The following is a 22,936-nucleotide window of genomic DNA, read 5'->3' as shown; positions in this document are numbered from 1 at the left end:
TGAGAAGCTGCCACCGTGAACTTCAGGTGACAGGGTGTTGGGCAGCAGCTAGAAAACAAGGCTGCTTAAACTGAAAACGGAAAAGCGATCTGGAACCTAAACACAAAAACACTCTCAAAAGAGCTGGGCAGATCTGGCGAAAGAAACAAGTGGAGAACGGTCATTGAAATTAGATACCTGATGGTTTACCCTGTGGTTAAATAAAGTCCAGGTAAAGAGCACAGGAAGACAGACCTGGAAGAATTATGCAGAAAGCCACACAGACAGTGGATGTGATGGAGGCTGAGCAGCACGGAGGAGAGGACGAGCGGGTCGGACAGGCGACGGAAAGTTCCAGAAGGAGGAGTAAAAGATAATGTGGGAAGTAAACCAAGAACACTGCTCAGGTTTTTGCAGCATTTATCAACCCGGAATCCTCGGATGGGGGACAGGCTGACGCAGGGACAGCAGGACAGGGAGCCAGCGCCTTGGGGGCCAGCGTTCCCCGGGCAGGGGGCGGGGGAGGGGGCGGGCGGGCCCTCACTCCTTGAGGGAGAAGTGCATCTTGTCGTTGATCATCTTGCGCTCGGGGTTGAGGCGCTTGAGGATCTGGGCGAGCACGTTCACCGTCTGCTCGCTGCTCAGCCCCGTCTTCCGGGTCTGGAACTTCTTCAGGAGGTCCTTGGTGGTCATGGGCTTCCGCGTCAGGTAGCGGCGGACGGCGTCCTCGGTCACCTGCACGTCGCTGGGGGGGAGGACGGGTGTCTGCCAGGGGGGCCCGCCCCCACGCCCCGGCCCCGCCCCTCGCCCGGGCCCCGCCCCCACGCCCCGGCCCCGCCCCCTCGCCCCGGCCCCGCCCCCACGCCCCGGCCCCGCCCCCCGCCCGCTCACCCGCTGCTGGGCGTCGACTTCCCCGACAGGCTCTGCGGCCCGGGCTCCAGCCGCAGCCGCTTGGCCGCCGGCGCCTCGCTGCTCCGCTTCCCTGCTGCGGGGCAGTCGGGGTGAGCCTGGGGGGCCGCGGGGGGACCCCGGGGACGATGGGCACAGGGGCTCGGGGAGGGGGGCTGGCTGGACGGCTGGGGGCGATGACCCAACTTCCACGCCTCAATATCCTTGTTGCGGGCGGCGGCAGTGACCCCCGCGCCCCCGGGGGCGAGAACCCCGCCGCTGAACGGGGGGGGGGGGGGGGGGGGGGCGGGGCTGGGGGGGGCGCGGCGGGGGGCGCAGACCCTGCTCGAGCTTGCTGGCGGCCGCCCGCAGCGTGGAGGAGGTGCTGCCGCTCTCGGCGCTCGGCGTGCCCGGCCGGCTGTTCCCCCGCGAGCTGCCCCCCGACGCCTTGCGCTCCCTCTTGGGGGGCGTCTTCTTCTTCTGCAAAGCCGGGGACCGGGACGGGGCTGTGAGCGGGCCCGGCGAGGAGCCCGCCGCCCGCCCCACCCGCGCGGGGACTCACGGCCATGAAGAGGGCCGAGGAGGCCTCGCTGTCGATGTCGCTCTCCTCCGAGCTGTCCGACTCGTCGCTGCTGTCTGCGCGGGGACAGAGGCGGGCTCGGAGTCAGGAGCCGCCCCCCGCCCGGCCTTGGGAGGCGGGGAGGGGAGAGGGCCCGCCGGCCTCACCCTTCTTGCGCCTCTTCTCCTGGGGGGTCGGGGCCTTCTTCTCCTCCTCCTCCTCCTTCTCCTCCTCGGGCGCTTTCTCCTCCTCGCTCTCCTCGCTGCTCTCGCTCTGCTCGTCGACGCCTGCGGGCCCGAGGGTCAGCGCGAGGGGGGCCGCCCGCGCCCCTGCCCGCCTGCCCGCCCCGGCTACCTGCACCTACCCTTGGGGCCCTCCTCCTGCTGGGTCACTTTGGGCTTGCTCTCCACCTCCTCCTGGGAGCTGCTGCAGGCAGACGGGGGCGGGGGTGAGGGCGCCGTCCAGGGGCCACCGGGACGCCCGCCGCCCGAGGCCCTCACCTGGAGCCGTCCGACATGTAGTCAACCTCCTGGCCCTCGAAATCCCCGTCGTCGCTGTCCTCGAAGGCCTCATCATCCGACCCCTTCTTCTTCTTCTTCTTGCCACCTGCCTTGGCCGGCGGCGCCTTCTTCTTGGCCTTGGGGCCTCTGCCACCTGCGCCAAGCGGGGAGCCGTCAGGGGGCGGCGGGCGGTGGCAGAGGTGGGGGGGGGGACTTGGGGCTGCCGCTCCCGCCGCCCAGGCCGCACCCTCCTCGCCGCTGGCGTCGCTGGCATCAGACGACATCTCCAGGTCGTCCTCGAGGTCGTGGATGCGCAGCTCGCTGGCCTTCTTGCGGCTGCGCTTCTCCTTTTCCTCCTCCTCGTCGTCCTGGCCCTGGTCCTTGAGGCGCCGCTGCTGCATGATGCTGAAGTGGTTCAGGACCTTGTTCCTCCTGCGGGCGGGGCGGGCGGGGGGGGGGGCAGTGAGGGAGGGCTGGGGGGGGCGCTGAGGCCGGGCGGGGAGGGGGTCGCTGAGGCCGGGCCGCCCCACCCGCCTGGACGCCTCCAGGGCGCCGGGCCTCAGCACCTAGCGCCTCCCCCACCCGGCAGCCCAGGCCTCCACCTGCTGCTCCCGGGGGGGGGGGGGGGGGGGGGGGGGGGGGGGTCCAGCAGAGACCATGGACGGGGCACTCAAGCCTGGGGCCCGGAACACCCCGGAGAGCTGGCCCTCCGGCAGGTCACTCTCCAGCCCGGGCCCCTCCAGGAGAACGTTCCCGTGGGATGCTGGGTCTTCTGTTTTATTATTTTTTAAGCTGGTAACACGTACAGCGTGCAATTTCCCATGTTAACCACTTTCAATACACGACTCAGTGGTGTTCGCTGATTATACCTGCAGCGTTGGGACACTGTTGGGAGCCTTTCTCAGGCTCATGGGCTCAGGCAACACTCTGGCCGAGACAGGTTAATATTCTATTTTCACTGTAGTTTATATGAGTCCCTTTGTTTTTGCAGCAAGGGATGCTACAACTGCAGTCAGAGAAGTTCAAAGAACCTGGGGGTGGAGGGGATGTAGCTCCGTGGTTGAGCGCCTGCTTCCCATGCATGAGGTCCTGGGGTTCACTACCAGGTACCTCCTAAAAAAATTTAAAAAAGACCACGTGGTTGCCTTCAACAAAAAATGTCAAAATTCTATACAACAGCACATGCAGGCTTCACGGGTGCTGCTCTAACAGCTAGTGGGAAATTCTGCTTCCAGTGGACCCGGTTGCAGGACGGAAGCACCCGGAGAACTGGATGAAAATGCAGATTCCCCGGCCCCAGAAAAGACCAACGGGATTGGTGGGGAGGCGTTTTATGTTCTCGGTTCAGTAGACACAAACCTCTGATTAAGACATAGGCTTCCTCCCTTGGGTAACGCACAGAAGAGCGCAAGGCAATAAAACACCAAGTCATTCCCTGCCAAATTTAAAGCAGATTTCACAGAAAATACAGAAAGCGAGGCAAAGAGGACCGGCCAGATGAGTTCCGGGAGAGAGGAGCCAAGAGGGGGTGGCTGCCCCGCGCGGCCCCATCGTATAATAAACACTCAGTCATCCGCACGGCGTGGAGCAGGCAACGAGGCCAGCAGAACTTCTAGAAGGGGATCCTAGCGTTGGCACGATGGGTCCCCGCAGCCCTCTCCTGGGGTCGCTGTGGGAACTGAGCCAACGTCTGACTCATTCGCAAATTAAAAACCTGAAGACGAGGGCTCGGCAAAGGGCAGGCAAAGTCCTTAAGCTTTGGGGAGCCACGGGGCTCCTCTGAGAGTCCGCTAATCCGGGCCACGTGCGAGCCTCCAGTTTTGCAGAGGCGTCTGGGGTCCCCTCCCGCATCTGGGGGGCCTGGCTCCCTGTGGTCTCCCAGGTTCGTCCCCTGCTCCAGCCTCAGGCACTGCTTCTCCCTGCCCGTGGGGACCTTTGTCATGTCTACCCCACCTCAGAGAGCCCCCCACCCAGGACCCCCCACCCAGGGGGCCTGTTGTGCACACGGAGCAGGCAGCCGAGGGCTGTGTCTGGCCGTAAACCCAGCAAATGACCCCCGGCCTGTACGGCACCGAGGGGACAAATGTGCCCCTTCCCCAGTTCTGCCCCCCAAGCTGTGGGGCCCAGCGCAGCCGCCACCTTCTGTCTCCCCCAGCGAGCGCCCCGTTGTTCCTGCTGCTCGTGCGTCCGTCATCCTGCTGGACTGTGAGCGCTGTGGGCTCCGTGGCCGACCACCCGAAACCCCGGCTCCCAGCACAGTCACCCGGGGTGACTGGGCCCGTTTCCAAGCATTTAGGTCGTGCGCCCCCACTAAGCCCCTGCCCGGGCTCGCTCACCTCTCCCACTCCTCTTCGGCCTCCTCGGCGGTGAGCGTGCGATGGCGGGCCAGCGGCGTGAAGTTGTACCAGTTGTGGACCGGGAAGGCCTCGAAGGCTCCGTCGGGGCACTGGGTGAAGATGTAGTAGGACGTGTTCTCCGTCACGCCCCCCTTCTTCACGCCCTTGAACCTGCAGGGAGCCATAGTCACGGTCTGGCCCAGGGATGGCGCCAGGGCCCTCCATCGCGAGCTGCCTCTGGGCTGTGCCTGGAGGGAGCAGTGGGGGCTGTGGACGGTCCCTACACTGCCTGAGCCTCCATCTCTGCATCTGAACAACGGCCAGAACGCCCCGCCTAGCCGAGCGGGTTGGCCAAGGGCTGCCGCTTTGTGCACACTGATGATTTCCAGAGATGGCTGAGATCAGCTGTTAAGAACACCGGCCCAGGGAAATAGATGTGGATCAAGCAATTGAGTTCCTGCCTACCACACAGGAGGTACCGGGTTTGGTTCCCAGTGCCTCCTGGAGAACATGAGCAAGACAGTGAGCTGGTGCAACGGGCAAGGGTGGTGAGTGGACATGACGAGATGACACAACAAGGAGACACAGAGGAAAGACAATGAGAGATACAACAAAGCAGGGAGCTGAGGTGGCTCAGGTGACTGAGAGCCTCTCTCCCACATGGGAGGTCCTGGGTTCAGTTCCCCGTGCCTCCTAAAAAGAAGATGAGCAGGCACAGCACGCAGCGAATGGACACAGACAGCAGACGAGTGCAAAGCAAGGAGGGGGCGAGGGCTGGGAAATAAATAAATAAAAATAAATCTTAAAATAAATAAATAAATAACATGGGCCTAGCCCGCCCCATCTGGATCTCCCTCTTGCTCCACCACCCCAGGGCGGCCGCCAATGCCTAAGGAGCTGGGCAGGGGGACGCGGGAGGGACAGGAAGGCGTGGCTGGATGCAGGCCACCGTCACACGAGTCTGAATGCCCACCCGCCCTTCTCCCTGACCTCCACCCAAATCCCGGGCGGTCTTTCTCTGAGTGCCCTCCCCTACCTATAGGCCTCCTCAAGTGCCCTGGTCCCAGCCTGCACATCCGCAGCCCTGCACAGTACAGCCTCCAGCCGCAAGCCCCCAGGAGCTGCCCACCCTGCACTAGGATGGTCCCTACAGCTCAGCGGGCGACTTCAAGCCTTCGCGCTTGCTGATTCACCTGGAAGGCCCTTCATCTACGTCTCCACTCTACCCAACGCCGCGCAGCCACAGGCCACCCCCTCGAGCAGTCCTTAGGCCCAAATGCCCTGCCCCTTTCTCTGTACAACCAGAATGGCTGCCCAGGACTTCCTGCGCAGCCAGGCACAAAGGTCAACTCAGTTACGTCTTCAAAACTAAACACCCTACCAGGGAAGTGTCGCCACCCCACTGGAGAGACGGGAGCTGCGCTTCCCAGCAGAGTGTGTGTGCTGAGGAGCCGCGCGCGCACTCGCCTGGCATCCCCCGGCCGCCACCACTTACTTCCTGCCCGCTTTGCCGTTGACGCGGAGCAGCCAGGGCTGGTCCTCCGGCCGGAACTCCTTGAGGACGATGCCGTACTTCTTCCTCCGAGCCTCCTCCCGGAGCTTGCGGTTGAACTCGCTGCCCGCGCCCGACTCCGGCATCTCCTCCTCTTGGTAGATCTTCTTGTTGCTCAGGTCGCGCTCTAGCCGGGCCTGGGGCCAGGAAACAAAGCCTCTTAGGGTCCCTGCCTGGGCGCGGGCTGTGCCCCCACAAAAAGCACCTGTCACACTCCCAGGCTGAGCCCCAGACGCTCAGAGCCAACTAACTGCTTGGCAAGAAGGGGGCGCTATCTTAACATTTGCTAAATCAGGAAAAGGGAGTATGGGTAAGCCTATGGCTTTCTTCCTTTTTAAAAAAAAATAACTTCAAACTTACAGAAAAGGTACAAAATAATACAAAAAAATAGAACTCCAACATACCCCCCCACCCAGATACCCAAATTTCCCAGCTATGAGCATTCTGCCACATTTGTTATATCATTCTACCGACCATCTCTCCATCCATCCATCTTTCTATCATGTCTGTCCGTCTATCCATCCATCCATCATGTCTATCATCTACCTACCCATCCATCCATCCACTCATCTATCCATCATGTCTATCCATCTACCTACCTATCCATCCATCTATCCACTCATCTAATCCATCCATCCATTTATCTATCCATCATGTCTCTATATCTATCCATCCTTCATGCCTACCCATCCACGCATCCATCTTATCTATCTGTCCATTTATCCACCCATCTATTACCCATTCATGTCTATCCACCTACCTACCCATCCGTCTGTCCATGTCTATCCATCCATCCATCCATTTATCCACCCATCCATCCGTCCATCCATTCATCCAGCCTCTTAAACATCTGAGAGGAGGCTGCATACATCATGTTCCTCTAATGCTTAACACTTCCATGTACATTTCCTAAAAATAAGGACCTTACTCATGAAACCATCTTAGTGCTATGTCTATTTTTGTAACTTCCTGTAAATTTTAAATTATTTCGAAATTTAAAAAAAAGAAGACGACAAAACAAGTTCACTGTAGCAGTAAAACAAAACTAAAACCAGTGACGATAAAAACTAGCTTTTTGGAGCTGGTCCTCTTTCCTTCTCTCTCTGCATTCAACTCTGGAACTGCCCCATGAATTCAGATGCCATTTCAAGCTGGGTTTTCCCAAATTTCAATCTCCAGGCACTTTAGCAGTTGGCATTAAAACTCACAATGCACGTTACCATTTTGCCTTAGAGATTCTTCCTTTAGATACCCCAGGATGAAATGATATACACACAGGCTATTATTTATTGAAGCACTGCTGGAAGCAAACCTAAATGCACTTGGCCAGGGAACTGGTTAAATACGCTGGGGTTCCTCCAGACAATGGAATATTCTGCAGCCAAAAAAGAGAGGCAACTTTAAGGAACAACTGCCAAGGGATGTTAACTTAAAAAGGCAAGATGAGATTTCAGACCACAGGGGACAAAGACGATCCAGTGAGGGGGTAAAAAAAAAGAGGTTACATAAAAATCAGGGGTTGGCGGCGGACTTCGTCCAGTGGTTAGGGCGTCCGTCTACCACAGGGGAGGTCTGTGGTTCAAACCCTGGGCCTCTTTGACCCGTGTGGAGCTGGCCCATGCACAGTGCTGATGCGCGCAAGGAGTGCAGTGCCACGCAGGGGTGTCCCCCGCGTAGGGGAGCCCCACGCTCAAGGAGTGTGCCCCGTAAGGAGAGCCACCCAGCGTGAAAGAAGTGCAGCCTGCCCAGGTATGGTGCCGCACACACGGAGAGCTGACACAAGATGACACAAAAAAAGAAACACAGATTCCCGTGCCGCTGACAACAACAGAAGCAGACAAAGAAGATGCAGCAAAATAGATACAGAGAATAGACAACTGGGGTGGGGGGAAGGGGAGAGAAATAAATAAATAAATAATTCTTAAAAAAAAAAAATCGGGGGTTGGCAAATTACAGCCTAAAGGATAGCACCTGTTCTTGTAAATAAAGTTTTCTTAGAATACAGCTATGCCCATTCATCTACCATAATCATCTACCATAATCGTCGGTCCTCCCAGAGACTGTACGGCCACAAAGCCTGACATATTTATTGTGGGCCCTTTAGGAAAAGGCTTTGCTGACTCCTGATATTAAGAATCAAGAATGCGGAAGCGGATGTGGTTCAACTGATAGAGCGTCCGCCTACCATATGGAGGGTCCAGGGTTCAATACCCAGGGCCTCCTGACCCATATGGTGAGCGGGCCCATGCGCAGTGCTGCCACGCGCAAGGAGTGCCATGCCACGTAGGGGCGCCCCCACATAGGGGCGCCCCCACATAGGGGAGCCCCACACGCAAGGAGTGCACCCCACAAGGAGAGCCGCCCTGCGTGAAGCCCACCCAGGAGCGGCACTGCACACACGAAGAGCGGATGCGGCAAGATGATGCACCAAAACAGAGAGGCAGGGAAGCGGACTTGGCCCAGTGGATAGAGCGTCCGCCTACCACATGGGAGGTATGCAGTTCAAACCCCAGGCCTTCTTGACCCGTGTGGAGCTGGCCCATGTGCAGTGCTGATGCGTGCAAGCAGTGCCGTGCCACACAGGGGTGTCCCCACGTAGGGGGAGCTCCACGCTCAAGGAGTGCACCCCGTAAGGAGAGCCGCCCAGCGCGAAACAAAGTGCAGCCTGCCCAAGAATGACGCTGCACACACACAGAGTTGACACAACAAGATGATGCAACTAAAAGAAACACAGATTCTGGTGCCACTGATAAGGTCAGAAACGGTCACAGAAGAACACACAGCAAATGGACAGAGAGCAGACAACTGGGGGGGGGGAGAAACAAATTTAAAAAAAAAGAGAGAGAGGTAGTTTCCTGGTGCCACCTGACAATGCAAGCAGATGCAGAAGAACACACAATGAATGGACACAGAGAGCAGACAGCGTGGGGGGTGGGGGAGATAAATAAATTTAAAAAAAAAAGAATGAGCCCAGCATGAATTCCTCAACAGCGAACCCAGATGACAATGGAGGCTCCAAAATTCCCAGGGAAAGTGATTACCAACCTCAAATTCTACACCCAGACAAGCCATCAAGCCACCGTGAGGACAGAAGAAAGTTACAGGAACCAGACACAAAGTACTACATATTGTATGATTCCATTTATATGAAATGTAAATATAAATCCATTTGTAAAGATGGAAGTAGATCAGTGGTTAGGTAGGGCTGGGGAAGGACAGAGAGAGGGATTGAGAGGTGGCTGCTAAGGGGTGGGGAGTTTTTCTTCCTAGAGTAATGAAATTGTTCTCAAATTTTTTGTGTGGTGATAAATGCATAACACTGTGATAGTAATAAGTACTAGACCCAATGACTGGACACTTTGGATGGACTGTATGGTATGTGAATGTATCTCAATAAAACTGCTTTTTTAAAAAAAAGTATTTAAAAATAAAAACAAAAATAAAGGGCTCCAGGGAAGCGGATGTGGCTCAACCAATTGGGCTCCCGTCTACCATATGGGAGGCCCTGGGTTCACTTCCCAGGGCCTCCTTGTGAAGGGAAGCTGACCTGCGCCCGCGGAGAGCTGACGGCCCGTGCCCGCGGAGAGCTGGCACAGCAAGATGATGCAACAAAGGGAGACAAGTAGACACAGAAGAACACGCAGCAAATGGACACATAGCAGACAGCAAGCAAGCGGCAAGGGGGATGGGATAAATAAATAAAATAAATCTTTAAAAAAATAAAAAAATAAAATAAAATAAAAAATAAAGGGCTCCAAATGTACTTTCTGAAGCCCCTTTCCAGGGGGCTCCCCGAAGAGGAACTTCATTAAAACAGGAGGACAGACAAGAAGGACAAGGTGGGGACGCGGATGTGGCTCAAGTGGTTGGGTGCCTGCTTCCCTTATGAGGTCCCAGCCTCAATCCGCGGTACCTCCTAAACACAAAAATAAACAAACAAAAAAGAAGGGCAAGGTGGGACCCAAGAAATGAGAAGTCAGTGCAAGAGAGAGGGGTGCTGTGGGAATACCTAGCACAAAGGCCGATGAAGACATCTCTCCGGAGGCCAGCACAGCTGAGCACAGCCAGTGGGGACTGGAGCAGGTCAGCAGGTTCCCACAGAGATACTGTCAAGGGGCTCTCTAATACCTAATGTTCTCGAATATCCTGAGAGATTTAAGAGGTAGGGAAGAGGCTGGGACGGAACTGATGCCAAGAACATAGAGGACGACAAACGTAAATATGCACATTCCTAACACAGGGGACAACTGAAAATGGACTTAAAATCCCATCAGAGGAAGGGGACTTGGCCCAGTGGTTAGGGCGTCCGTCTACCACATGGGAGGTCCATGGTTCAAACCCCAGGCCTCCTGACCCGTGTGGAGCTGGCCCACACGCAGTGCTGATGTGTGCAAGGAGTGCCCTGCCACGCAGGGGTGTCCCCCGCGTAGGGGAGCCCCACGCGCCAGGAGTGCGCCCCATAAGGAGAGCCGCCCAGCACGAAAGAAAGTGCAGCCTGCCCAGGAATGGTGCCGCCCACACGGAGAGCTGACACAAGATGATGCAACAAAAAGAAACACAGATTTCTGGTACCGCTAATAAGGATAGAAGGGGTCACAGAAGAACACACAGCAAATGGACACAGAGAGAAGACAACGGGGGGGGGGGGGCGAAGGGGAGAGAAATAAATAAATAAAATAAAATAAAATAAAATCCTATCAGTCTATTGGGAAGACGGAGGGACAGGCGGGGAGCCATCATCTGATGAGGGAGTGGGCGGGGCTGGAGTAATGAACTTGCTCCCAGGGCCACTGGCCCCCCCCACCCCAGCCCTGAGCGCTGGGGGTGGCAAGTCCATGGAGGGCAGGGACCCCACCTGGCTTGTTCGGCATCAGCTCAGAGGAGAGGAGCAAGGGACTGTTGCTGAATGGATGAATCTGGAGGGTGTTCCTGCCCAAATGTTGCCCAGGGGTGATGAGCGTTAGGAAAGGGGGTGCCCCTTGGGCTGACAGCACTTAGATAGCTGTACCCATCCCCTCTCTTCAGGATGATTAGTGATTAAAGGAGCGTCTATCCCAGGAGATTAGTTTCTTCCAAGGGATATAGTTTGGGGTCCTCCCATTAGTTTTATTTGGGGGGGGTCCCAGACAATGAGATTTTTTAGAGGCTGTACCCCCCACAACAAAGTGATTAGGTTTTCATTTGTTTGTTTGTTAGGAGGTACCAAGGATTGAACCTGGGCCCTCGTATGTGGGAAGCAGGTGCTCAACCAATGAGTTACACCCACTCCCCTGTGATTAGGTTTTTGAGGAGGTGTGACCCCGGGTGATTAGAAACAAAGGGTCCTCTTTGCTTGGCAGGAGGGGCTATGTCCTTCTCCCTGGTGACCAGTGAATGGGGTACATGGAACCCCCCAAGTTTCCCGTACTTCCCATGTGCTCACTTCTCAAGTGCTGTCCTGAAAGATCAGTGTTGGGGCAACAACTCCTCAAAGGGGCTAGTGTCTCGCAGCGTGGCTATTCCAAGGGCGAATCCTCCTCTAGGTGTGTGGGTGGAGGGAGGGGTGTCCTCCTGGTCGAGGAGGGAACAGATGATTAGCGAGTGCTTCTCCTGGGTGGTCAAGGATTTGGAGGAGGGTGCCCTCTGTGGGTAGGCTGTAGCTCTCTCCTGGATGAGTGGCATGGGAGCATCCCTCCCCCACTGAGTGACTGGGAATTTGGAATTGTATCCTCTTCACACGACTTAGCCTGGACTGGGGGCTGGGGAGGGAAATGCAGGAAGTGAACCGCACGCCCCTTTGAGCTTGTTAGTATGTACACAAGTGTGTACCTGGAGAGCCCTGCAGGCCAGCCCCACGCAAGCTTACAAAGGGAGCGTGGGCCAAATCTCTGGAAAGCGAGTGCCTCAGGCAGTCACCCACTCCCCTCTCGCTGACCCAGTTTCGTCAGCTCAACCAGATGCAGCTATATTTGAAAACAGTCAAGACCATCTTGCACTCACAAACTACATGAGCACTCAGAGCCATCCGGCACTGCGAAGGCCTGACGCTGCCTTCTATAAACCTGCAGCCAACTCGCTGCTCAACCGCCCAGTCTCCATGACACACCAAATGCCCAGACCTCCCGACCCCAAACTCCAACTGACGTATCCAATTGCTTACTTAACTAATCATCTCCACTTTGATAGGCCACCAAGAGTTTAAACGTAAAATGTCCAGAATAGAATTCTGGAATATTCCACCCAAAACTGCACTTTCCCCAGGCTTCTCTATATTAGTAAACAGAATCACCTGTGATTTTTCACTTCCCCTCACTAGCCAATACCCAATCTGTCAACAAACACCGCCAGCTCTATTTCCGAAACACATCAGAGTCCAAACACTTCTCGTCACCTCCATTTGCTCCCAGCCCCTACCATCGCTGGCCAGGACTAGTGCAGCCTCCTTCATCCCCTACAGTTTGTCTCCCCACAGTGTCCAGATCTCTTTGTGACTTCCCTATTTCAAACCCTTCCACAGCTTTCAAAGTCCTTTCTAGAGTCTCTCCTGCAGGGGGCTCTGGACCCCTGTGTGGGAGGCAGGCCCAGCCCAGTTCCTTCCACTACCCAGTCAAATCTGGGGCTCAAATGCCCATAAGGGGGCACCCATCTTACATGTTCTCCTTTAAGAAATCTTCCTGCGGAGCCTGACAAATCCTAATTACAGAGTTGTCCAGAAGCTCAGCCGGGGCTGTGGTCATTTTATCTCCACTTTGGGGAAGCTCAAGAGACTAAGCCTCTTACTGAGCTGTTACCATCAGCAAATCCAGGATCAAGTTCTCGCTCCCTCCCCCACCCACCTCACATCCCTCCCCCACCTCCTCCCGCGAACCCAGGACTTACCTGATTCCACGTAGCAAAGTTGACCTTATCGGCTGCATTGAAAGCCATAATGTTATACCTTTTGGTTGTGTTTCTAGAATGGGCAAAAAGAAGAAAGCGCTGATTCAATCATTCCTTCACTCCACAAACTCTGCGGGGCAATGACGGGGACCCATAAAACACTGCAGAGTTTTCCAGATCTCCGGAGAGACTTCATCTCCATCCCACCCCTGTCCTCAAAGGCTCCCGGTCTAGAAGGAAGCAGGCACGTCTAGGCGCTCGTGAAGGTTTTCTAATCCAGTAGGGGGTGGGTGGGGGGATGGGAGGTGGGGTCGGGACTTACTTGGGAACTCGGACGACATACTCAGTGACATTCTGGTTGCCGGGGCCCTGCGAGAGAAGAGGCGGGGTGATGAGCACGGGGCTACAGAGGCCGCCGCGGGGACCCCCAAGCCCGCCTCGTACTCACTAGGGCCGCCATGGGCAACAATCCGTGGTTCGGATCCGGTCCGATCCGCTCAAAAAGTCGGGCCTCCGCCTTCTCGCCTCCCCCGGGGCCCGCGTCCCTCAATCCTGGGCAAACAGCCCTCTCGGTCTCGGGCAGCGGTCCCTGACGGAGAACCCCAAATCCTCAGCGCTGCCGGCTCTCGAACCGGTCGCTCTGCGCTCGGGTGGCTCGCCGCCGGCCACTCTGGGCTATCTGCGCCTGCGCTGCCGCCTGACCCGGAAGTGAAACTCTCCGGCGCCCCGCGTCGCGATGGCAACCCCCTCCACGTCCACGGGTCCCTCCACTTTTCGCCTTCCTCTTCTCAGACCGAACCTGAGCTAATAAAAGCGTCTTTATCTGTTTCTACTTTATATAAAATAGTTAATTTAATCACTGCTGGGAACGACCCCCTTCCATGAGGTCAGCCCTCAATGGCCGCGCGGCATCCTGGGTGGGGTCAGACGCTTTCCCTCCTCGCGGGTTCCCAGGAGCTTTGCGTTTGCGTCAGCTCGCTCCGGAAGTGAGTCTGAGGAAGCCGCGTCACCATAGCAACCCAGACCCACTCTAACCCGCAGAACCCCCGCGGCTCCACCAGGGCTTCTTTGGGGTTCATTTCCTACCCACCCCTAGACCCCGGGGACACCCCGTCATCTCGGGAGATGGTCGGGCCAGGGGCCCTTGTGACATTGAGCAGAGCCAGGAGGGGTCAGGGCCTGGGTGGGGATGGGTTGCGACCACCTCTCGGGCCTCTGGCGGGATAGGTCTGTGCAGGTCCAAGCTGCCCCAGATGGGCAGGCCCCTGAAGCCCCAGGAGAAGGGTACCATAGCTGGGGTGGCTGGCTCTCTGGCGGGCAGGAGGGAGGTGCTGGTAGACGCGCTCACCGCCACAACTGCGCATGCTCACGACTCAGCCTTTCATTCATTGATCCACTTAGGAATCCCTGGGCGCCCTCTGGGTGCTCTGCGCCGGGTTTGGAGGGCTCGGCGGTGAATGGGCCAAACCTGCTCCCAGCTCAGGGAAAAGGGGAGGTTTCAGCTGGGCCCTGAGGGGAGGAGGAGGAGTGGCCAAGCAAAGGGGGAGGGGAGCAAGACGCAAAAAATCGCTGGTAAACTACAGACTCCGCGGATGGGCCGGGGAGCCCTGGGCATTCATTTATGGCCCTCCGACCGCTGTGTGTCAGGACGTGTGCCAAGCGCTCGGAATAGAGGGATGACCATGACAGAAATAGTCCTTGCCCCCGTGGAGTACAGAGTCTAGCCCGGGGTGACAAACAAGAACAAGAAAACGGGCAAAATAGTTACAGACTGTGGCCTGCTGTGGAGGAAATGGTGTCGTGAGACAGGGAGTGATAGGGGTGGGGAGGTGAGAAGAGAGCTGATGTGTGGCCTGAAGGAACTGGAGCAGAATGTTCCAGGTGGAGGGATCGGCCAAGGCAGAGGTCCCTGGGGAGGGATGAGTTTGGCCTGTTCAAAGGGACAAAAAGAAGGGTGAAGGGAGGGGAGGGTGGTGTGACTCTGGGGACCTGGGCAAGGACCCCGCCCCTCTCTGAGCCTCACTTCCTCAGCTGTGAAATGGGATGATGGAGCTGGAGGGCTGATTCGAGGAGATGCCGCGGGCAAAGGGGCTTGGCCTGCTCAAGTTCGTTTGCTCTTCCAGAGCCCCCCGTGGCAAGGCCAACACATAACATGCCTGGATATACCCCCCGGGAGTGTCCAGGTGGACCCTAGATGCCACCCTAGGGCAAAAGAGGGTATGCCAAGAGGCCTGTGAACAATGTCACCCAAGAACACGCACTAAGGGGTCGGGACTCAGTGGCCCTTTCAGGCCCCAATTTATCTTCCTCCCTCTCCCCCTGGGCACCACAGACGTCCTCAAGTACCCCCTCATCATCTTCGTCATGGGCGGCCCCGGCTGTGGCAAAGGGACGCAGTGCAAGAACATGGCGAGCAAATACGGCTTCTGCCACGTGGGGCTGGGCCAGCTGCTGCGGCAGGAGGCGCAGCGGGGCACCTGGCGGGCCAGCAGATCCGGGACATCATGCTGCAGGGGCTCCTGGTGCCCACGGTGAGAGCACGGGCAGGGGGAGAGGGGAGAGGGGGCGGGCCTCCCAGGGAGGCTGCGCTCAGCCCCCACTTCCTCATCTGTGAAACGGGGCGGCCAGCTGGACCCACATCCGAAGGCCGGGCTGAGGGCGGGGTGACGTCATATCTCTGAAGCACTCAGTAACATTAGCCGGTCCTTGTGCTGACCTCTCCGTGACACCAGTACCTACCCGGTGATGCCGTGATGACGATTACGTGGTACCCGGCACATGGCCGGCACCTGCCCAGTCGGCAGGGGGAGGTGGGGGAAGTGGGCGCCATCCTCAGAAGTGGGTTTCAGAGGCCACTGGGCGGGTCCAGGGTCACCCCACCTTCAACCAAGGCTCAGACCGAGGAAGATTTGAAAAACGGCCTCCCCAGGGTGGGGGCAGGACAGGCAGGTCCCCACTACCTCCCCCGGCCCCAGACGCCAGACCCGCCCGCTTCCTTCCCAGGGTGTCATCCTGGATATTGTCAGCGACAGCCTGTTGTCCCGCCCGGGGACCCGGGGCTTCCTCGTCGACGGCTTCCCCCGGGAGCTGACACAGGCCAAGGAGTTTGAGCGCATTGTGAGTGACCGCCGAAGCGTGTGAGTATGGGGGCGTGGCGAGGAGAGTGGGGTGGAGGGGGGGCCTTGGGGGAGAGAAGACGAGGGGGACATGTCTTATCAAGGGGCAGTCAGCCCAGGGCAACTGACAAAAGGATGATGATGGACAACGCCCAGCCCAAAAAACAGAGAGAGCCTACAGCTGCAAGCGAGACAGTCCCATCCGTCTGCCCCACGGGATCTCGGGCCCCTCTCAGTCGGAAGCAGAGCAGGTATCCCCATCCCCAAATCCTCAAGGCTGAGGAATGAACACACAGCAGGGGGTGAGCAACTGTGGACTAAAGTAGACTCATCATTATTCTAGCAAAGGAAGAACTTGTGTCACTGATGTAAGGGCAGTGGCCACCAGAGGTTCTGAGGAGAAGGAGAGAGAAGCATAGGTATAACGTGGGGCATTTTGGGGGCATTGGACTTGTCCTGCATGACACTGCAATGACGGATGCAGGCCATTATACGTTTTGTCAGAACTTATAAAATTGTACGTTGCAAAGCGTAAACCATAAAGCAAATTATAGACCTTGGTTAGTAGCAATGCTTCAACATTTGTTCGTCGATTTTAACAAATATACCACACTCACGTAAGATGTTATTAATAGGTGAAAATGTGAAAGGGGGAGGGGTGAGGTATATGGAAATCCCCTATTTTTTCCAAGTAACTTTTCTATAACCTAAAACTTCTTTAAAAATAAAGTTTATTGGGAAACGGACTTTGGCCCAGTGGTTAGGGCGTCCGTCTACCATATGGGAGGTCCGCGGTTCAAACCCCGGGCCTCCTTGACCCGTGTGGAGCTGGCCATGCGCAGTGCTGATGCGCGCAAGGAGTGCCGTGCCACGCAAGGGTGTCCCCCGCGTGGGGGAGCCCCACGCGCAAGGAGTGCGCCCGTGAGGAAAGCCGCCCAGCGTGAAAAGAAAGAGCAGCCTGCCCAGGAATGGCGCCGCCCACACTTCCCGTGCCGCTGACGACAACAGAAGCGGACAAAGAAACAAGACGCAGCAAATAGACACCAAGAACAGACAACCAGGGGAGGGGGGGAAATTAAATAAATAAATAAATCTTTAAAAAAAAAAAAAAAAAAAAAAAAAAAAATAAAGTTTATTATATGGAAGGGGAAAAAAAGGACAGTCAAGTTGTCAGGAAGTTTCTAGAACCTGGGGGGCTGGCAAGAGAGCTCTCTGAGGACATTTCACTCTCCTCCTGCCCCAGCTCCTAGAAACTGGGAGATAAAATATTTCCCCTGCGAGTAGCAGGTGGGCTTTGCATCATCTCATGGAGATAAAGATGGAATGTAGAACAAAAAAAAGAGAAAAGACATTTTTTAAAAAGAGATATAATGTAGTCGTCCTTCACCGATTTACTCAGCCACCCTCCCCCCCAATGGTTATTGAGAAAAGGCACTGTTCTCAGGACTGAAGATAAAGGCCAGAAGACAGGCATGGGCCCTGCTTTCAAGATGCTAATACCCCAGAGGGGACAGCAGTCACCCAGCAATACACGCAAAATGAAACAAAGAAACTTCTGGTAGGGAAGAGGATGTGGCTCAGGTGATAGGGCTTTCACCCACCATATCGGAGGACCTGCGCGGTGCCTGCGCAGTGAGCCAGTGCCTGTGCACGTGCCCGTGTGGTGAGCCAGTGCCCACGAGTGCCTGCATGAGTACCCGTGTGGTGAGCTGGTACCCGCGCAAGTGAGTCACACAGCAAGTTGATGACGCATCAAAAGAGAGACAAGGGGAGAGTCGAGGTGAAGCGCAGCAGAGACCAGGACCTGAGGTGGCCCAATTGGCAGGGAACCTCTCTCCCCATCAGAGGTCCCCAGGATCGAATCCCAGTGAATCCTAGAGGAGAGAAAATGAGAAGAGAAGACAACACAGACAGCAAGAACAGCAGGGTGGGAGGAGGGGAAGGGGGGAAATAAATAAATCTTTGAAGAAAAAAAAAAAAAGAAACTTCTGGTAGCGGTTAGATCAATGAGGAACAAAACAGGAGCCGCTACTGGACGTTGGGGTGTTCCGGGCCTCCAGGAATGGAGCGATGGCATTGGAGCCGGTCCCCAGAGGTGGCGGAATGGCATTGCAGGCCGAGGGGACAGAGCCAGCTGGAGTGGAGCGGATTTCTTCAGGTGATGTTCCCACGTCAGCGCTGACTTCGTGAGGAGCCAGCCCAGCACCTCATCGGCCAGACTGCGGGCCGCAGCGGCTGCGATTGCTTGGATTCCATTTGGAACCGGCTAGCAGGAAAAGAGAAGCCTCGGCAGGCGGGGGTTCCAGTTAAAATCCTTCCCAATCCAAGCCCCCTCTGACTCGGAAGCTGAGTGGGCATCCCCATGCCCAGATCTTCAAGACTGAGGAATGAACAAACATAAGAGGGGAAAGTAGAATGTGGACTAAGTAGACATTATTATTCCAGTAACAGAAGAACTTGTAACACTGCTACAAAGGCAGTGGTCACAGGAGGTTCTAAGGGCAGGGAGAGGGAGGAATCGGTGGAACGTGGGGCATTTTGGGGACACTGGAATTGTCCTGCATGACATTGCAATGATAGATACAGACGGTTACACATTCTGTCAAAACCTATACGGCTATGTGGTGCAAAGTGTAAACCATAATGTAAACTACAGTCCATGGATAGTAGCAAGGCTTCGGTATGTGTTCCTCAGTTGTGACAAATGTGCCACACTCATGAAAGTGTTAATGGAGGAGAGTGGGGGAGGGGGAGGGGTGAGGTATATGGTAATCCCCTATATTTTCGATGTAACATTTTTGTAATCTACAGCTTTTTTAAAAACAAAATAAAATTTAAAAGTCAATACTGATACTGAAAAAAACAAACAAACCAGGACTCTTGAGAATGATAAATAAATATTAACAACCACAACAACATGAAAATCCCTTCCAAGAAGCCCAAGTGTGTTGAGGCGATCACAGGTCAGAGAGGGCCGGGGTGCTCCCTTGGCTTGCACCTCCAGGAAGCCGTGGGGCCAGGTTCCCTGGGATGAAGTTCAAGGGCAAATCGTGGGCTCCCTCTCCTGGCCTGGCTCATTCATTTCTCTGCCGTCCTCGGCTTCCGCCCAGGGCCTGGCCTTAAAGAGGCACCCGATCAACCTCAAACGCCCGCTCTGTGGGCCCCACGGTGCCTTCCGAGTCTGACAGCCCCTGTGACCTACCCACCTGGTCCCCAGCTGGGCTCCGTTTGGACCAGATGGCCTTAACCCGTCTTGGTTTCTGAATTAGTAGCCAACCTCCAGAAATCGGGAGATCCCACAGCCAATCTCCCGGCTTCCCTTGAAAATATCGGCTGACTTGGCAACGCATCCCCATGGCAACGCAAGCGTGGACACTTACAGGGCGCGGGGCCAGAGGCCAAGAGCTGTTCTCAGCGCTGCGTGGACGAACTGCTCGGCGCTGGTAGTATCCCACCTTTTCAACTGGCCCTGAGTAGTAATACTTTTTTTTTTTTAAGATTTATTTTGTTGATTTATTTCTCCCCACCCCCTCGTTGTTTGCACTTGCTGTGTCTGTATACCTTCCTGGTTTCTTTAGGAGGTACGGGGGACCAAACCCAGAACCTCCAATGTGGGAGGGAGGCGCCTCATCGCTTAAGCCACCTCCATTTCCCTGCTTTGCTGTGTCTCTCATTATGTTTTTCTTTTTGTGTCTCTTATGGCATCAGCTTGCTGTGCCTACCTGTCACACCACCTCGCTGTCTTCTTTAGGAGGCACCGAGAACCAAACCAGGTACCTCCCATGTGGTAGGCGGGAGCACAATCACTTGAGCCACATCCAATTCCCTCATAGTATCTTAATTTTTAAAGATTTATTTCTCCCTGCCCCCCTCATTGTCTGCTCTCTGTGTCATTTGCTGTGCATTCTGTGTCTGCTTGTCTTCTCTCTAGGCAAGCACCAGGAACAGATCCTGGGACCTTCCAGAGTGGGAGAGAGGCGCTCAATCTCTTGCACCACATGAGCTCCCTGGTCTGCTGCGTCTCTTATTGTCTCTCCTCTGTGTCTCTTTTTGTTACATCTTCTTGCTGCCCCAGCTCTCTGCGTGGGCCAGCTTGTCACAGGCCAGCACTCCTGAGCAGGCCAGCACTGTGGCGCAGGCCAGCTCTCCCCTTCGGCCAGTTCATCTTCACCAGGAGGCCCCGGGAATCAAACCCTGGATTTCTCATGTGGTAGACGGGAGCCCAATCGCTTGAACCACTTCCGCTTCCCCCTCTTAGTCTTAAGCTTGGCTGCCAAGTATTTGCTTTTAACCCCTCTACCATGCAGCCTTCGACCAGGGGAGAAGAGGGGTGCCGTCTCGCTCTGCCACTGTGCCCCCCTCACCCAGTTCTCACTCAACCTTGGAGGCCGACTGCCACCCGTCCTTGACAGTTGGACATGCTTGTTTCACGTTAAGAGGGACGTGAGGCTGTCAGAAGTGAGAAGATGAAAACAAACCAGGGCTATATTTTATGAGCCTGTTTTCTCTGTGGAAGAGAGAACTGGCTGGGTCTCCGTGACTGGCCTGGCCCCAAGGGTCCCCCAAACTGTACAGGTTCTGAGTGGGAAGGCGTCCCCAGAAGCCAGCTGGCCCAGGCCCTCAACCCCGACACACAGGCCGTGGGAAGTGCCATCCCTGACCCTGCCGGGCTCATACGCCTGCTGTTTGAAGGCTGTCTTTGTTTGGTGCCATTTGCTGCAACCGGTCTGGTCTGAAGATGGATCTCCATAGAGGAATCTCCATGCTGGAGATCGCAGTGCCTGGGAAGCAAGTGCTGATTCCATTGACGATTCCTGCTCTCACCGTGCAACTCGAGATACCGTCACTGGAATCTTCCGGACCAGCACGCTGAAAATTCACAGGGAGCCAAGGTTGGAGGCGAACTCACTGTTCCAGGGAGATCGACACCCCTATTTGTCAGATGGGGAAACTGAGGCCCGGGGAGGCAAGCTTACCCAGGGGGCGGGCAGAGTACAGGCCTTCTGGTGCCCTGTCCTGAGGGCGCCCCCTGCCCTTTGGGAGGAGGCCGGGCTTGGGCTCAAATCCCCCTCTGCCACTGCCTGAGCACGGTGCCTGAGCAAATGGCTCAACTCTCTGAGCCTTGGTCAGCAAATGTGGACAGAGGTCCTGCAAGCTCCTTCCCGATGAAGGCAGGTGGCCGTCTGTCTATCCCTGCAGTGGCACCTGCCGGGAGAATGCAAGACCCCAAGGAGCGGAGGCCCGTGGCTATTTGTGCAGGGCGGGGACTGGCTCACGGCAGGCTATGGATGAGCACATGCCAAATGAATCCTTCGAACCGCCAGGAAGCATTTTGCTGGAAGGGCAGCAGGGAGGGGGATGTAAGGCACATAGAGCTACGATGATTATGGTTAGGTGGGATGATGCGGGATCCATGCTTCCCAAAGTGTGACATGTTTTGTTTTGTTTTTTTGAGGCACCGGGGACCAGGGGTTGAACCTTAGACCACGTATGCAGGAAGCTGGCGCTCAACCACTGAGCCATATCAGCTGATTTGATTTTTACATTTCTTTTGCTTGTTGTTTGTTGTTTGTTTTTTAAGGAGGTGCCAGGAACCAAACGTGGTACTTACCATGTGGGAGGCAGGAGGTCAACCGCTTGAGCCACACCTGCTCCATTTGGGTGACATGTTTTGAGAAACAAAAAGATTTTAGGGGATTCGTGGAAGAACATTTTTCCATGATTATACGCTTTTTTTTCCAGAATAACTTCTACTCCCAGGAAAATGCAGAACTAGTATTCGTACACTTCACCCTCTCCCCCCAAGGCTAATGTCTCGTTTGCCATACAATATCAAAGCCAGGAAATTGACAATGGCATGTATTTATTTTTGCAGCTACCTCCATGGCAAGTAAAACTAACTTTGCATTTACCAGAATATTGTTGCCCTAAAAAAAAAAAGTTACACGGAAAAAGGAAGTCGAGGGACTGTACATCCTTCAATAACAGTCCTGGCAAAAATCGCCTACTTTGGGGGAACACTGAAACTGATCAATGATCACTTACCCAGAAAAGCTCTGCGCGAGGAATCACAGTCACTGTCTTCACCAGGAAGGAGAAATGCTGGTGCCATTTCTGTTTGCTCAGTGCTCCAAGGGGTGGAAAAGCCATCAGGCCATCGTTAGTCCTTTTGTGAGAGATCACACACACTCACACACACACACACAAGAGTGGAACAGTATAAGGAATTCCCGCACCCCCAGATTGAACCATTATCACAGTCTGGCTTTCTCTGTGCTAGCTCCTGTCTCAGGTGTCATTGTCGGGTGTGTATTTTAAAGCACATCCCAGTTCTCTTTGTGGTTATTTTCTTACCCAACTTCAAGGGCATGACCACATCGGATAGGGTTAACCATCATTTCTTTTTGTTTTTTTTCATCGTTATTAATTTTTTAGGAGGTACCAGGGATTGAACACAGGACCTCATCATGGGAAGCAGGTGTTCAACCACTGAGCTATATCCACTCCCCAATGAGAGTTGGTTTCTTTGTTTTTAGGAGGTACCGGGGATCGAACCCGGGACCTCATACATGGGAAGCAGGTGCTTGACAACTGAGCTACATTGCTCCCCAATCATCATTTCTTGATCCCATCCAATGCCCAGCCCATCCTTCCCATAGCCCCAGTGTCTGAACAAAGGTCTCTTTTTAAGGTCATTTTTGTTGGACATCGGAGTAAAACGCATTGCATGTGGCAGGTGTCTTTTAGCTCCTAATCATTGCAGACTTCACCTCCACTTGCTTTTCTTCTGTCCTCGACTTGTTGAAGGACCTGGGTCAGTTGTCCTGTGCAGAGAGAGTCCCATGTTTGGGATTTATCTACCCCTTTCCTCCTGGTTTCACTTAACTTGTCCCTCGATAGCCCTCCTTTTTCCTGTGCACCTTACAGGCTTAATTAGATTCTGGTTCAATGCTTATTGGATTGCATCCTAAGTTTTGGGTTGCCTCCCTCTTAGTAAAGGGTCGGGCAGTGGTCTGCTTAAAATGCCCCCTCCATCGCTTAGCTAAAGCTTTCATTCGTGGCTGATCTGAACCAGTTATTTCATTAGATATTGCTGATTTGTAATTGTCTATTTCAGTCATTTTTTTCTTCCTCAAGTATTAGCTGGA

At 55.3% G+C, this 22,936-nt stretch overlaps 2 protein-coding genes across 3 annotated transcripts in view; one reads left to right on the top strand and one right to left on the bottom strand.

The window, feature by feature from the left end:
- Nucleotides 1-382: 382 nt before the first annotated feature.
- Nucleotides 383-13,367, bottom strand: GTF2F1 (general transcription factor IIF subunit 1). Of its 2 annotated transcripts, none has more exons than XM_058281993.2 (13): nucleotides 13,121-13,367; nucleotides 12,995-13,041; nucleotides 12,673-12,745; nucleotides 5,758-5,951; nucleotides 4,263-4,433; nucleotides 2,174-2,358; nucleotides 1,927-2,080; nucleotides 1,791-1,852; nucleotides 1,594-1,713; nucleotides 1,430-1,503; nucleotides 1,209-1,347; nucleotides 871-961; nucleotides 383-724 (listed from the first exon to the last, which is right to left on the bottom strand). In XM_058281993.2, exons 1-13 carry the CDS (start codon nucleotides 13,130-13,132, stop codon nucleotides 520-522), a joined length of 1,527 nt encoding a protein of 508 aa, XP_058137976.1. In that variant the 5' UTR covers nucleotides 13,133-13,367; the 3' UTR covers nucleotides 383-519. The 2 variants fall into 2 exon arrangements, with proteins under 2 accessions (XP_058137976.1, XP_058137975.1); XM_058281992.2 differs by having other exon boundaries at nucleotides 871-964; nucleotides 13,121-13,366.
- Nucleotides 13,368-13,671: 304 nt separating this feature from the next.
- The window catches only part of LOC105746089 (adenylate kinase isoenzyme 1-like), a 22,085-nt gene continuing 12,820 nt past the window's right edge, over nucleotides 13,672-22,936 (top strand). Inside the window, exons 1-3 of the mRNA XM_058281995.2 lie at nucleotides 13,672-13,956; nucleotides 15,005-15,203; nucleotides 15,676-15,789. Of these exons, the coding sequence (XP_058137978.1) occupies nucleotides 13,862-13,956; nucleotides 15,005-15,203; nucleotides 15,676-15,789 (408 nt within the window). The 5' untranslated portion in view covers nucleotides 13,672-13,861. The remainder of the gene's footprint in view (nucleotides 13,957-15,004; nucleotides 15,204-15,675; nucleotides 15,790-22,936) is intronic.

The sequence above is a fragment of the Dasypus novemcinctus genome, chromosome 19 (assembly GCF_030445035.2).
Source record: "Dasypus novemcinctus isolate mDasNov1 chromosome 19, mDasNov1.1.hap2, whole genome shotgun sequence".
In the NCBI taxonomy this organism is placed as follows: Eukaryota; Metazoa; Chordata; class Mammalia; order Cingulata; family Dasypodidae; genus Dasypus; species Dasypus novemcinctus.
This window is presented reverse-complemented; position numbering and strand designations above follow the sequence as displayed.